The sequence below is a fragment of the Piliocolobus tephrosceles genome, chromosome 2, assembly GCF_002776525.5.
Source record: "Piliocolobus tephrosceles isolate RC106 chromosome 2, ASM277652v3, whole genome shotgun sequence".
Taxonomy (NCBI): domain Eukaryota; kingdom Metazoa; phylum Chordata; class Mammalia; order Primates; family Cercopithecidae; genus Piliocolobus; species Piliocolobus tephrosceles.
The window spans coordinates 96,418,907-96,431,306 of NC_045435.1; the positions used below are offsets into that span (position 1 = coordinate 96,418,907).

General features: G+C 39.8%; 1 protein-coding gene and 1 long non-coding RNA gene across 7 annotated transcripts in view; one reads left to right on the forward strand and one right to left on the reverse strand.

The window, feature by feature from the left end:
• LOC111555464 overlaps positions 1-12,400 on the forward strand; it is a 128,393-nt gene that overhangs the window by 47,793 nt on the left and 68,200 nt on the right. The window contains exon 3 of one of the 2 annotated variants that reach the window (XR_002735539.1): positions 8,412-9,160. The exons of the other annotated variant lie outside the window; for it this stretch is intronic. This is a non-coding gene — a long non-coding RNA (uncharacterized LOC111555464). Of the gene's footprint in view, positions 1-8,411; positions 9,161-12,400 lie in introns of those variants that run through there. 2 annotated transcript variants of the gene reach the window in all.
• The window catches only part of MYRIP (myosin VIIA and Rab interacting protein), a 409,112-nt gene that overhangs the window by 3,493 nt on the left and 393,219 nt on the right, over positions 1-12,400 (reverse strand). For all 5 annotated transcript variants that reach the window (XM_023231569.2, XM_023231568.2, XM_023231570.1 and 2 more), the window contains 3 exons: positions 6,508-6,612; positions 6,335-6,395; positions 4,847-4,965 (listed from right to left, as the gene is read on the reverse strand). In XM_023231569.2, coding sequence (XP_023087337.1) covers positions 4,847-4,965; positions 6,335-6,395; positions 6,508-6,612 — 285 coding nt within the window. The remainder of the gene's footprint in view (positions 1-4,846; positions 4,966-6,334; positions 6,396-6,507; positions 6,613-12,400) is intronic.

A 12,400-nucleotide genomic window follows, 5' to 3' on the forward strand; every position in this document is an offset into this window, starting at 1 on the left:
TGATGACCTGGAATATTTTATATGGTATGGGAATTAATTGTTGCTTAAAAAAAAATCAGCAAAATCATTTGGCCACAGAATCCTTTTGAAAGGTTTAATAGATTTTAAGTTTCTTTTTATTTCTTAAGTTAGTTTTTGCTATTTTTCTGATTTGATTCTGATTTGACTAGTATTGATTCTAAATTTATGAGAATAGTTTTACACCACATTGTATATATAAAAAATTGACATCCTTTTATATAATCTTTTGTTTTCAGTTTTTTTCTTTATGTGACTTACAAAACATTTCTATTTTTTTCAAATCAACTCCTAGATATAGATGTAGAGAGATCATTTCTATAATTTCTGGTCTTAATTAAATTTTTTTATGTTTATTTTTGATGTCTGGAATTCAATGTCTAGTTGTATTGCTTCTTCTTCAACAAGGAACAAAATAATACTATAAATTTGACACAGTGTAGTTTTATATGTATTCTATTTGCTTTGGTATATATAATGTTTTCATTTTGTAAGCGCCCTGTGGATTTTTCTAATTCAGTAGTTATTCTGAAGTGTGTGTGTGTGTGAGTGTGTGTTCATGTGTATGTGTATGGACAGTTGTGTATGTGAGTACAAGTGCTTTTTAACTTCAAAGTAGGGTTTCTGTTTTTTAACTTACGTTCTGATTTTCTACATTGGCCCTGTCCAACATGGTAGCCAGTAGCCACATGTGTCTATTTACATTCAGATTAACTAAAATTAACTAAAATTTAAAAATCAGTTCCCTCAATGCAGTAGCCACATTTCAAGTATTCAATAGCCACATGTGGCTCGTGGCCACTGTACTGGTCACTGCAGATATAGACCATTACCCTCATTACACGAAGTTCTATTAGACAGCACTGCCCTAGATTATGTTTGGCATTGTGATCATAGAGGGTTTACTTTTTGGAATTTATTGAGGTATTCTTTGTGATTTTGTATAAAGTCAATTTTTATAAATGGTCCACTGATGCCTGGAAAGAGAGTGAATGATCTGTAAAATATAAAGTTAGATAAATATCTTAATTAAAGCTTAACAGTTACACTATTCAATTCTCTGATTTGTATTTATTTATGGGGTACTTGGGCTGCCAAAGGCTGATAAGGGAGTTTTAAAGTCACCAACCATTGCACCATAAATTGTGTTGCTTTATTATCTGCCAAATCAAGAAAGGCTCACGACTTAACTACTTTATTTTATCAACATTTAAACATCTTTCCTCCTTGTTTTCTCTCAGTGCTTTTTATCTGGAATTCTCCTTTCTTTGAAAGTAATTATTTCTGCCCTATTTTGCTTTTATTTGTTTAGTAAATATTGTCTATTCTTTCATTTTTAACCTCTCTGTGTTACTTTAAGGTAATTTATTTTTATTTTATTAAAAAAAGTAGTGAGGTGAAAGCCACATAAAATAAACCATTCTAAAGTGAACAATTTGGTGGCATTTAGTATGCTCACGAGGTTGTACATCTACCACCTTTATCTAGTTTCAATAAATTTCTGTCACTCTAAAGTAAAACCCCTTACTCATTAAGGAGTTTCTTCCTATTGCCCCTTCTCACAACCTCTGGCAGCCACCAATCTCATGTCCTGCCTCTATGAAAGACAATTTATTTTTAATTTTCTTATTTATAACCAATTCCTTCCATGACCCTAGTGGTCTGCCCTTTTAGTGTGATAATACGTCTTTTTCCACTCTATGAAATAATGGTCAGAAGCAAGGGAATTAGACTTTAAAAGGTCAGGGTTAATGGCTGACCAGTGAAGAGAAGGCAGTGAGTAGAGCTACCGCCATAGAATGCCTGAGAGTAACTTGTATTTCAAAAGGATGTGTCCACCATTATGCCATTATGTGGTGCTTCTGTGCTCATGAGACAGGGACAATGACAGGGAGGAAGAGGAAGGGAGGAATGGGTGAAGGATAAAAGATAACAGAATAAATTTGTCCTTGCCTTAGTCTTGTCATCTCAGACATGATCTGCCCTCCGCGTAATTGGTATCACTGAGACAGCTTAGTTAGATGATCATTTTCTACGTAAGCAGCATCAAACATTTGCCAAAACTTTGACATGTATGTTGGTTTTGTGAAAGGAAATTAAATCTGGGGGGTCCCCAAATCACTAAGCTAAAGGGAAAAGTCAAGCTGAGAACTGGGTCATGCAAACCTGCCCCTCGTTTCGTTTCCTAAATAAGATGGCTACAAGATGAAAAGCTACACGCCTCCCCCATATTTTGCCCACATGGAAATTCCTAGTTAGCTCCCAGATCTTTACCCTAAGGTGTTTCTGTTAAAATTTCACCATGGCAATGCAAATTGATAGCTTATCTTTACAGGTGCAGTCACCCCCCCCCCCCCGGCCCACCAGACACAAATGCATATCTGATTGTTCCCCTGCCCCATTTTTCTATATTATCTGCTGTAAAAATGCAGATTCCCTGCATTTTTCCTCTGCCCCATTTGTCTATGTCATCTGTTGTAAAAAAAAAAAAAAAATGCAGATTCACTGAGCCGGACAAAGGCATGAATGATTATTTTTCCCTACCCCCCTCTTACATGAAAATTGTGTACTTCTCAATAGCCTGCACTTTCCTTTTTAAATTTAGAGCCCTCAAAATCATCTTCTGAGAAATGCATAGACCTGTCTCCTGCGTGCACATCCTTAATTTTGGCAAATAAACCTCGTAAAATGATAGGGACTTGTCTCGTTATTTTTCTTGATTGACAGTTTTTAAGCAAAAGATCCAGCACACCTTTCTGTATAATTTCTAGAGTTCATGCAGATTATTTACTGTCTCTTCCTTTGTTACATTTAGGAGTAGCTGCTGACTTTTTTCAGGGACACAGCATTAATGGCTAATGAGAAATTTAAGGAAGAGTGATTATGAACTGAAAACAGAATAAAAACTGTTACATCTCAACCAGACCTTAATATTCCATTTACATATTTTTATTTCTCTTATATCAAAGCTGCTTCCTACAAGGAGCTAGAGATGCAGTTGAGAGGATATACCCACATATTAAAGAGGTATATAGCAGGCAGGATGTTACTTAGTTTTAGAACCTCGTCCCTACTGCTAAACGAACCCTTAATAGCGGCTACACCATTAGGATGCCCTGATCCAACATTGAGGTTGTAAACTCTATTGTCAATTTGGATTCTAGAACTAGGGAACTTACTCCGTTGATCAAATTATTGGGTCAATGTGTATTAACTCACTTAGACTAGTGTGGTCTTAGTTTAGGTTGTTTGGAGGTTGAATTATGCTCCAAGGTCACTCCAACCAAAATTTTTAATCCACAGATAGTAGGCTAGGGCCTGCAGGCTTGTTTGAGTTTTTATTTGCATGAATGAATTAAAGCTCCATAGGGTTTTCTCATCTTATTTGTTTATATCCGCCTCTTCACGAATAGGTCAAATTCACTGATTGAAAGTAAGAGACAGCTGAACCTTCGTATGGCCATTCATACACGTCCCCCTATTTAGGGAACAAGTGGTTATGCTACATTTGCATGGTCAGGATACCGTGGCTGTTGAACATATGTGAGTGGGCAGGCAGTGCCTCTAATACTGGTAATGCTAGAGGTGATGTTTTTGGTAAACAAGTGGGGTAAGATTTGCCAAGTTCCTTTTACTTTTTGTAATCTCTCTTTAGAGCATACCTGTGTTGGGTTAACAGTGTCAATAATAGGGTGCTTTTTATATCAGTTACTAATATTAGGCTGTTAACTGTCAGTGGGTTATTCTGGTCTGATGTAAGCTTATGCAATGGAGAATGTCTTCATGTTACTTATATTAACATTATTGCTTCTATTAAGTAATAGATTAGTCCAGTGTGATGTTAGGAGTTCAGTAGAGTGATTACAATTAAGATTTAGATGTTGAGCTTAAACGCTTTCTTAATTGGTGGCTGCTTTTGGGCCAACTATGGTGGTAACAGTTTTTACTCTCTGTAGGAAGGTTGTTTCCTAGGGTCTAAAGAGCTGTCCATCTTTAGACTAACAGTTAAACTTACAGGGAGATTAAGTAATTCTGTGGGTAAGTTTAAAGCCAAACTAAGATTCTATCTTGGACAACCAGCTATCAACAGGCTCGGTAGGCTTGTCACCGCTACTCATAAATCTTCCCACTATTTTGCCACATAGGTGAGTGTGGTTTTTCAGCTGTTCTTGGGTAGCTCGTCTGGTTTCGGGGGACTTGGCTAAAGTTCTCTGTGTATAGTTATTTCTAGTTAATACATTATGCGGAAGGTATAAGGGCTTGTCTTTGCTTTTTAGTGCTTGGTACAGTTCTTTTATCTTTCCCTTACGGTACTTTGTCTATTGTGCCAGGATAAATATTTCTATTGCCTATACTTTTGTCTAAGGTAAATGGTTTGATTAAGATAGTTTGATAATATTTTTAGCAGGGTTTGGGGCTAGAGTTGGCTCAAAGTGATCAGGTCATGATGAAATCTTCTGGGTATAAGCCGGATGTTTTGGGTTAATACATTTTGGTGTGTCCAAGTGCAATTTCCAGTACATTTACCATGTTATGACTTATTTCCTCTATACGTGCATAGAAAGTTATTAGTAATAGTGATTTCTAGAGTAACATTTGAGGAGGGTGACCGGCGGTGTGTGTGTGCTTCGTGGCCTTATTCAACCAAGCACTCTCCTCTTGGTTTACCACTAAATCCACCCTCCAGTCAAATCCAACAGACCATAAGACCATGGAGGAAGGATACTTTTTGGGGGCTCTGATGCGGGAGCTACAGAAGGAAAGGCTGCAGAATGGAGGTACCATCAACAGTGAAAGCGATGAACATTAAGACAGAGATGACATTTACCATCAAATCCTTGGTGGTGCCTTTCCTTTCCTTAGTCCTGTTTGTTGAGGAGCCTTGGAGAATGAAGTTGCGGTTAAATGTTTTAATGGTCGTCACTGAAGATGTCTCAATTTTTTCAGCTAAAAGGAAATAAATGGGAAAAAATGTTACCCAGAAGATGGACTGATTGTTAAGGAAAAAACAAGGTGGCCAGATTACTCAGACTTTTGTTCTAGACTTGGAATCTCATTCCTGTACTGTGTTTGACTATGGAATCTTTTTGTTTTGTGTTTATTTTTATGATGGGCAAATAAGTTAGGGCATCATTGATAACTTTCTGGGAAATGATAGCTCAGAGATAACCCAGTACAGTTCATAAATACTTATGTGCAGTCCTGAAATAGAAAAAGTTCTAAAACTTGCAAATTTTTACAACTTTGGAGCCAAAAGAATCTGATTATAAAACCTGACCTGAACTGACATGAGGCCATTTAATGTCCTTCTCCATCTCATGGAGTGCAAATGTTCTTGTGCTCTGCTGTAAGGATATTAATGTGTTTGATTTTCAGATGCTGCCTAGATGCCACAGGGGGTGTTAAGAAATATACAGCACATGTACTGTATTACCTTTCTAATGCTCAAGAAATTATGAAGCACATGTGGACCCAAGGGTTTCAAATAAAGGACTGTGAATCTGTGATAAATTTTAACTGCATACAGTTTTGTAGATTATAAACATTCAATAAATGTTTGTTAAATGATCAATAGCAGAACCAAGGCTCAAATGTACATCTCTGGCTCTCTACTCTTCTAATTTGTAAATCTGAATTTCTAGTTTGGCAACACCCTTTTGTGGCTTCTGAACTCAGGGCATTTTTTGAAAATGTCCATTAGATAAAGGCAACATGACTGGCATTGCCAGAATCCTTTGTAGGTTGGACACTGTGGCAGATACTTTTGGTGTTCTGTTCACTTCTCTCTGGCAGTCACCATTCTAGCACATTCCAATAGATACTACAGCAAGTACCACCACTCTGTCTTGGCTCATGCATGGGGCAGGTCAGAAGTACCAGGGAGTTAATGCCCCCAGAAGTAACTCTCAACCAGAGATGGATGGGAGTTTTAGGACAAATATCCCATCTCCCTGCCTTTTGGGCAGAAAACTCTGAGATGCAGCCAGCATTGTCTCCCAGAGGTCACCAGGAGGACTTAGCCTTATTTGCCTAAAGAAATAGCTCCTAATTCAAGTACCCTGTACTGATTCACTTAATTTCTTTCTCTGAATCATTTCTCTTCTTCTCTAGCAGTGCACCTTCCAAACAAGCTACTTCCACTCCTATCCTTGTCCCAGGGTTTGCTTCTAGGGGGACCCAAATCAAGATAGACAAGAGCAATTCTGTATGAGAACGCTCCATTAGATCTAATTCTCAAACTCAGGTCTCTGTGTTATCCAAAGTAAATGATTCAGGCTTAATTTTTTGGTAGCTTTGTGGTTTTAATTGAGCATACCTTTCACCGGTGGAGCAGGCAGTTTCCTCCTTTGCTGCCTTGATGTATCTATGGTTTGTACCTACAAACAGAATATAATGAGCAATATACCTTTGCAGAGCCAAATATATTTTATCTTCTAAATTTTCCAAGCCATGTAACATTCCAACAGAGGGAGAAAGGGACAAACACACCTGGGTCCTTTGCTTCTGATCCCGTCTTCTTGTGAGGCGCACACATGGTGCTATGTTTAATCCTGCAAGGGTCAAGGCTGAAATCCGGCTCTCGATATCAGAAATCTTAAAGCAACAGAAAAACATGATCAGCAGGGAGAAAATACAGAAGGGGAAAATATTTCTCAAAAGTGTTAAGAATTTATAAAGACAAATCTGCTTTGATGTATGCTCATTCATTCATTCAACTTCTACCAAATACTTCTCTATCTAGTGTGTAGCAAGAAAATAAAACACAGGCCTTTCTGTATAAATTTAAATTTCTAGTTTGTTAGCTCTAGAGCATGTCAACAACCCTGTCAGAGTATGCCTAGGGATAAATGAAAGCCTGGGGGCATGATGGGGACCCTGGCCCAGGGCCACCTGGCTCAGCATGGGGGTAAGGAGTGGTCAGAAAGTCATAGGATTTATATGTCCTGTCATAGTCATTTATATGTCCTGCTTTCTTCTTCCATAACTTCGTGAATCCAAAACCACAGCACCAGGTTTTAGAAGGGAGGCCTGGCAGCCCCCGGTTCAAGTCCATCTCCTCCATTAAGAAGCCAACCAGCCTTGAGAAACTCATCCCCTCTCTGGGCATCATTTTCCTAATTTGCAACATGGGAAGGTCAAGAGAGAGCTCAGATTTTCTTCCAGCACAGTCTGAATGCAGAAATGGAAAGTAAGAACCCACTTAGTGCCCAGAGAGAACCCTGGTTCTCCCCTGTCTCTAGAAATGAAGATATTGTCCCTGCTCTTAGAAAAGGGCATTGTGATGTGCCAGGAACCATGCTTAGTGTTTTAAATACATGAACTCATTCATGTCTCAAAATAATTCTGTGAAATAAGTACCATTATCTTGGTTTCACAGATAAGGAAACGGTAGCTCAAAGAGATAAGTGATATACCCATCATCTCACAGCCAAGCTGGGCAGTGCATGGAATTCATGTCAGTGGCCATGCTATTATCACATTGCCACAGTCTCAGAGGATGTGCCAACACCTGGCATGGGGGACACTGGAAAAGGCAGGGAAAGGCTAGCAGAGTCAAGAGAAGAGGTCAAGATTCTGCTGAGATGGTACATTCTGAGTGTTGCTAGGAAATCAAACAATAAGCGGATGGTAGACCCCAGCCAATGTGTGTGTGTGCTCCACACATGAGGTCTCCATTGCCTCCCAGCCCTCCGCAATTCAGTGCTACTCAAGACAAATGTGAATTCTGCTGTCATTTACCGAGGGCTTCTTTGAACAAAGTCTACTGTGATAGGAGCTATAGGAGGTACACAGAAAGACTGAAGGGTCAGCAAATTTGGGAGATGTGTCCCCTACCTCTGAGGGGTGGCAGTCATGGTCAGAAAAGGAGGAGGAGGTAGGTGAAGGCCAAGTCTGTGGCATCTGGTAAGAGAACACAAGCTACCCAGTAGCCAGCCCCAGAAGGTGCCACTTGAGTCCTGCCCTTCCTGGTCCCCAGATGCCTTTCTGTTCTTAATCTTCAAATTTCACATTGAGAATTGCATTCTTTTGGTTTGTGAACCAATAAATTGCAGAAGCCTCTGAGAAAAGTTGCAGGCTAAGCTTTTACCAGTCATAAGCAACTGGTGTGGATTAGATGCTCACATTCTTCCCCGGAAGCAGTTTTGATGGAGGGCCTTGCTCAGAGGGCCCTGAGAAAGACAAGGTCATTGGGAAAGCAAGCTACTGACCTCTTCATTTGTGGACTGTCAGATTCTGGAATAAGAAAGGGTTATTTTTTCAAGTTTTTGTCCATAGGACAAAGGACAAGGAAAGAGGAGGCTACTGAGGGCTGATTTTGCCTGTATCTTATCTCTCTATATAATTATGTCCCACTTCAGTTATGTCTCTATATAATTATGTCCCACTTCTAGAACTGCATGTCCAAGGAGCTATACATTTGCTAGAAGGGGATGACCAGTTCAGCTCTGAGTTTCCTGGAAGCCAAAGCCAAGAGCTCCATGTCCACAAGATCAAAGACCAAGTACTCAGAAGAATAGCTTTTCTTGATACTAAGAGTTAAGCGTTCTCCAGGAATCCTCATAGAGACAACCTTGCATGATGCAGTGGACAGCACCCTTACCATGCTCTGCAAGGGTCATTCTGCAGTCTCTTTCAGCACTGGACAACAGCACCCTGTCTCAAAGGTAGACACTAAGTTGATAGCATCCTTAGAAACTGTCCTAATATTACCAAGAACACAATTTAGCATATGTACCCTCCTCAGTGGGGACCCTCCTACCATCCTGCAAGAAATTCTCTGTGAGACTAGACTTTGGATAGAACAGACAACAGGAAGTTGGAGGCTTCATTCTCTGGTACCAGTTAGCCTGGTGGGGAGAATTTCTGCATACCTGGAGGTGCAGTTGAGATAATCCACAAAGCTGAAGGCAGGGTCAACAACCTCTCATGCAAGTTAAGGACACCTAGGCAAGTGCATGTAGCCTGAGGGCAGGACCAACACATTTCCCAGGAAACCACACAGCACAGACTGGATAAGAATGTGGGCTGTTTGCATAAAAACCCTAGAAGAAAATCTAGGCAATACCATTCAGGACATAGGCCTGGGCAAGGACTTCATGTCTAAAACACCAAAAGCAATGGCAACAAAAGCCAAAATTGACAAATGGGATCTGATTAAAGTAAGGAGCTTCTGCACAGCAAAAGAAACTACCATCAGAGTGAACAGGCAACCTACAGAATGGGAGAAAATTTTTGCAGTCTACTCATCTGACAAAGGGCTAATATCCAGAATCTACAAAGAACTCAAACAAACTTACAAGAAAAAAAAAAAATACCCATCAAGAAGTGGGCGAAGGATATGAACAGACACTTCTCAGAAGAAGACATTTATGCAGCCAACAGACACATGAAAAAATGCTCATCATCACTGGCCATCAGAGAAATGCAAATCAAAACCACAGGAGATACATCTCACACCAGTTAGAATGGCAATCATTAAAAAGTCAGGAAACAACAGGTGTTGGAGAGGATGTGGAGAAATAGGAACACTTTTATACTGTTGGTGGGACTGTAAACTAGTTCAACCATTGTGGAAGGCAGTGTGGCGATTCCTCAAGGATCTAGAACTAGAAATACCATTTGACTCAGCCATCCCATTACTGGGGATATACCCAAAGGATTATAAATCATGCTGCTATAAAGACACATGCATACGTATGTTTATTGCAGCACTATTCACAATAGCAAAGCCTTGGAACCAACCCAACTGTCCATCAATGATAGACTGGATTAAGAAAATGTGGCACATATACATCATGGAATACTATGCAGCCATAAAAACGGATGAGTTCATGTCCTTTGTAGGCACACGGATGAAGCTGGAAACCATCATTCTCAGCAAACTATCGCAAGGACAAAAAACCAAACACCGCACGTTCTCACTCATAGGTGGGAATTGAACAATGAGAACACTTGGACACAGTACATCATACACTGGGGCCTGTTGAGGGTAGGGAGCTGGGGGAGGGATAGCATTAGGAGATACACCTAAGGTAAATGACGAGTTAATGGGGGCAACGCACCAACATGGCACATGTATACATATGTAACAAATCTGCATGTTGTGCACATGTACCCTAGAACTTAAAGTAAAATAATAATTAAAAAAAAAAAAAGAATGTGGGCTGTTTGGTGCAGCGGATCATACCTGTAATCCCAGCACTTTGGGAGGCCAAGGCTGGTGGATCACTTGAGGTCAGGAGTTTGAGACCAGCCTGACCCATATGGTGAAACCCTGTCTCTATTAAAAATATAAAAATTAGCTGGATGTGGTGGTGCATGCCTGTAGTCCCAGCTACTCGGGAGGCTGAGGCAGGAGAATCACTTGAACCCAGGAGGCGGAAGTTGCAGTGAGCCGAGATCATGCCATTGCACTCCAGCCTGGGTGACAGAGTGAGATTCCGTCTCAAAAGAAGAAAAATAGAGTGTGGGCTATGAGGTCACGAAATTTGAGTTAAAATCCAGGTTTTATCACTTTCTAGGTATTTGACCTTGGATAAGTTTCCTTAGATATAAAAGGAGAATAGTAACAGTAGCTACCTTATGGGGTTGCTGAAAAAATAAATACAATAATGTAGTAAAGCATTAAGGACAAATACCTGGTACAAAATAACGTTCACAGAATATTGGGAATTATTGATAATATTATTGTAATATTTAAAAATAAATGAAAAAATAATAGGCATACATTTAAACACATGGAAAATAGACATTTGGAACTCCAGAGTTTTCTGCCATAACAGTCTAGAAAAATGTGGAACGGGGAATAACCATCCAATAAAGGGGGAATAATTATCCAATAAAATCCTCCCAAACACTCGTAAATATTACTTCCTGTAAAATCATTCAAGAGGTATTTGCTACACAATTTAACAGAAAACAAGAGATTTGATTCTAGTTTATATAACTTTGACAATAAATTGATTAAGTCTTGGGTGAAATTTATGGAAAATAATTTTTTTTTTGGAGAATTGCTGTTCAGCCATTCTTAGTGGTAATAGTCAACAGGGCCATCTGTCTGATGAGCTCATTTCTAGTTCACAGCATTGAACCATCCACAGAATGGAGAATTGTGCCTTTTCATTCTCTAGAGTGGCTGATGATGTCAGGAGTTGTAATTTTGACTCAATAAAGTATTTCCTTTTAAAATAATTATCACCTGAGATTGTCATCTTCTCTGTGAAATGAAAATAAAATCTCAGGGCCCCCAATTCACTATGCCAAAAGGGAGAAGTTTGGAAGCTGAGCCACCCTCCTCCCTGCCCCCCAAAACTGGCTTTCCTTTTGTTCCTAAACTGATAGCTACAGATAGAAGGCCACATGTCTTTACAGCTTCCGTCACCCTGACAATGGAAATTAACAGCTTATCTTCGTGGGTACAAGACAAGAGGAGACTAGAAATTGTCCCCTCACTCACCTGAAAATGAATGCGTATTTGACTGCTTCCTCTACTCTCTGTTTACTTTTACTCTATCTTATGTAAAGCACAGATTTACTGAGTGCAAGATGAATACATAATTGACCGTCCCTTTGCCCCTCCTTTTCATGTGCAATGGGCAGATTCACAAGAATGTCACCAAACCCTCTCTCCTTCCCTCCATCCCTTTCCACTCCTGCCCACGTTTCCCCTTTAAATATTGAAACCCTCAAACTCCTGTTTGGAAAAAGTATGAGCCACAGATCCTACTGTGGTTTCTGTCTCTTTTTTTTTTTCTGGGTACATCCTCAATCTTGGCCAAAAAAAAAAAAAACTCCCTCTAAAATGACTGAGACTCACTTCAGTCAGTTTCTTTGATTTATGTCTCTATCCAAATATGGTTTCTATTGATCACAGTTCTCCCAATGATTCAGTTTTAAGATGCAGGATCTATCTCAGTGGCTCACGTCTGTAATCCCAGCACTTTGGGAGGCCAAGGCAGGTGGATTGTGTGAGGTCAGGAGTTCGAGACCACTCTGGTCAATATGGTTAAACCCCATTGCTACTAAAAATACAAAAAAAAAAAAAATTAGCTGGGCATGGTGGCATGCCCAGTTACTTGGGATGCTGAGGCGGGGAATTGCTTGAACCAGGGAGGTGCACGTTGCAATGAGCCGAGATCACGCCATTGCACTGCAGTCCAGCCTGGGTGACAGAGCAAGATTCTGTCTCAAAAAAAAAAAAAAAAAAAAAGAAAGAAATATTAGCAAACCAGGGGTCCATACTGAACTTAGGCTGCAGAGACCAGTGTCTCTCAAACTTGAGTAACACATGGAGCCCTTTTAAAGAAAAAAAATGTCATGGGTCCCGAGAATATATCTGCAGACCCCAGTTTGAAAATCAGTGGCTTAATCCATGGTCAGT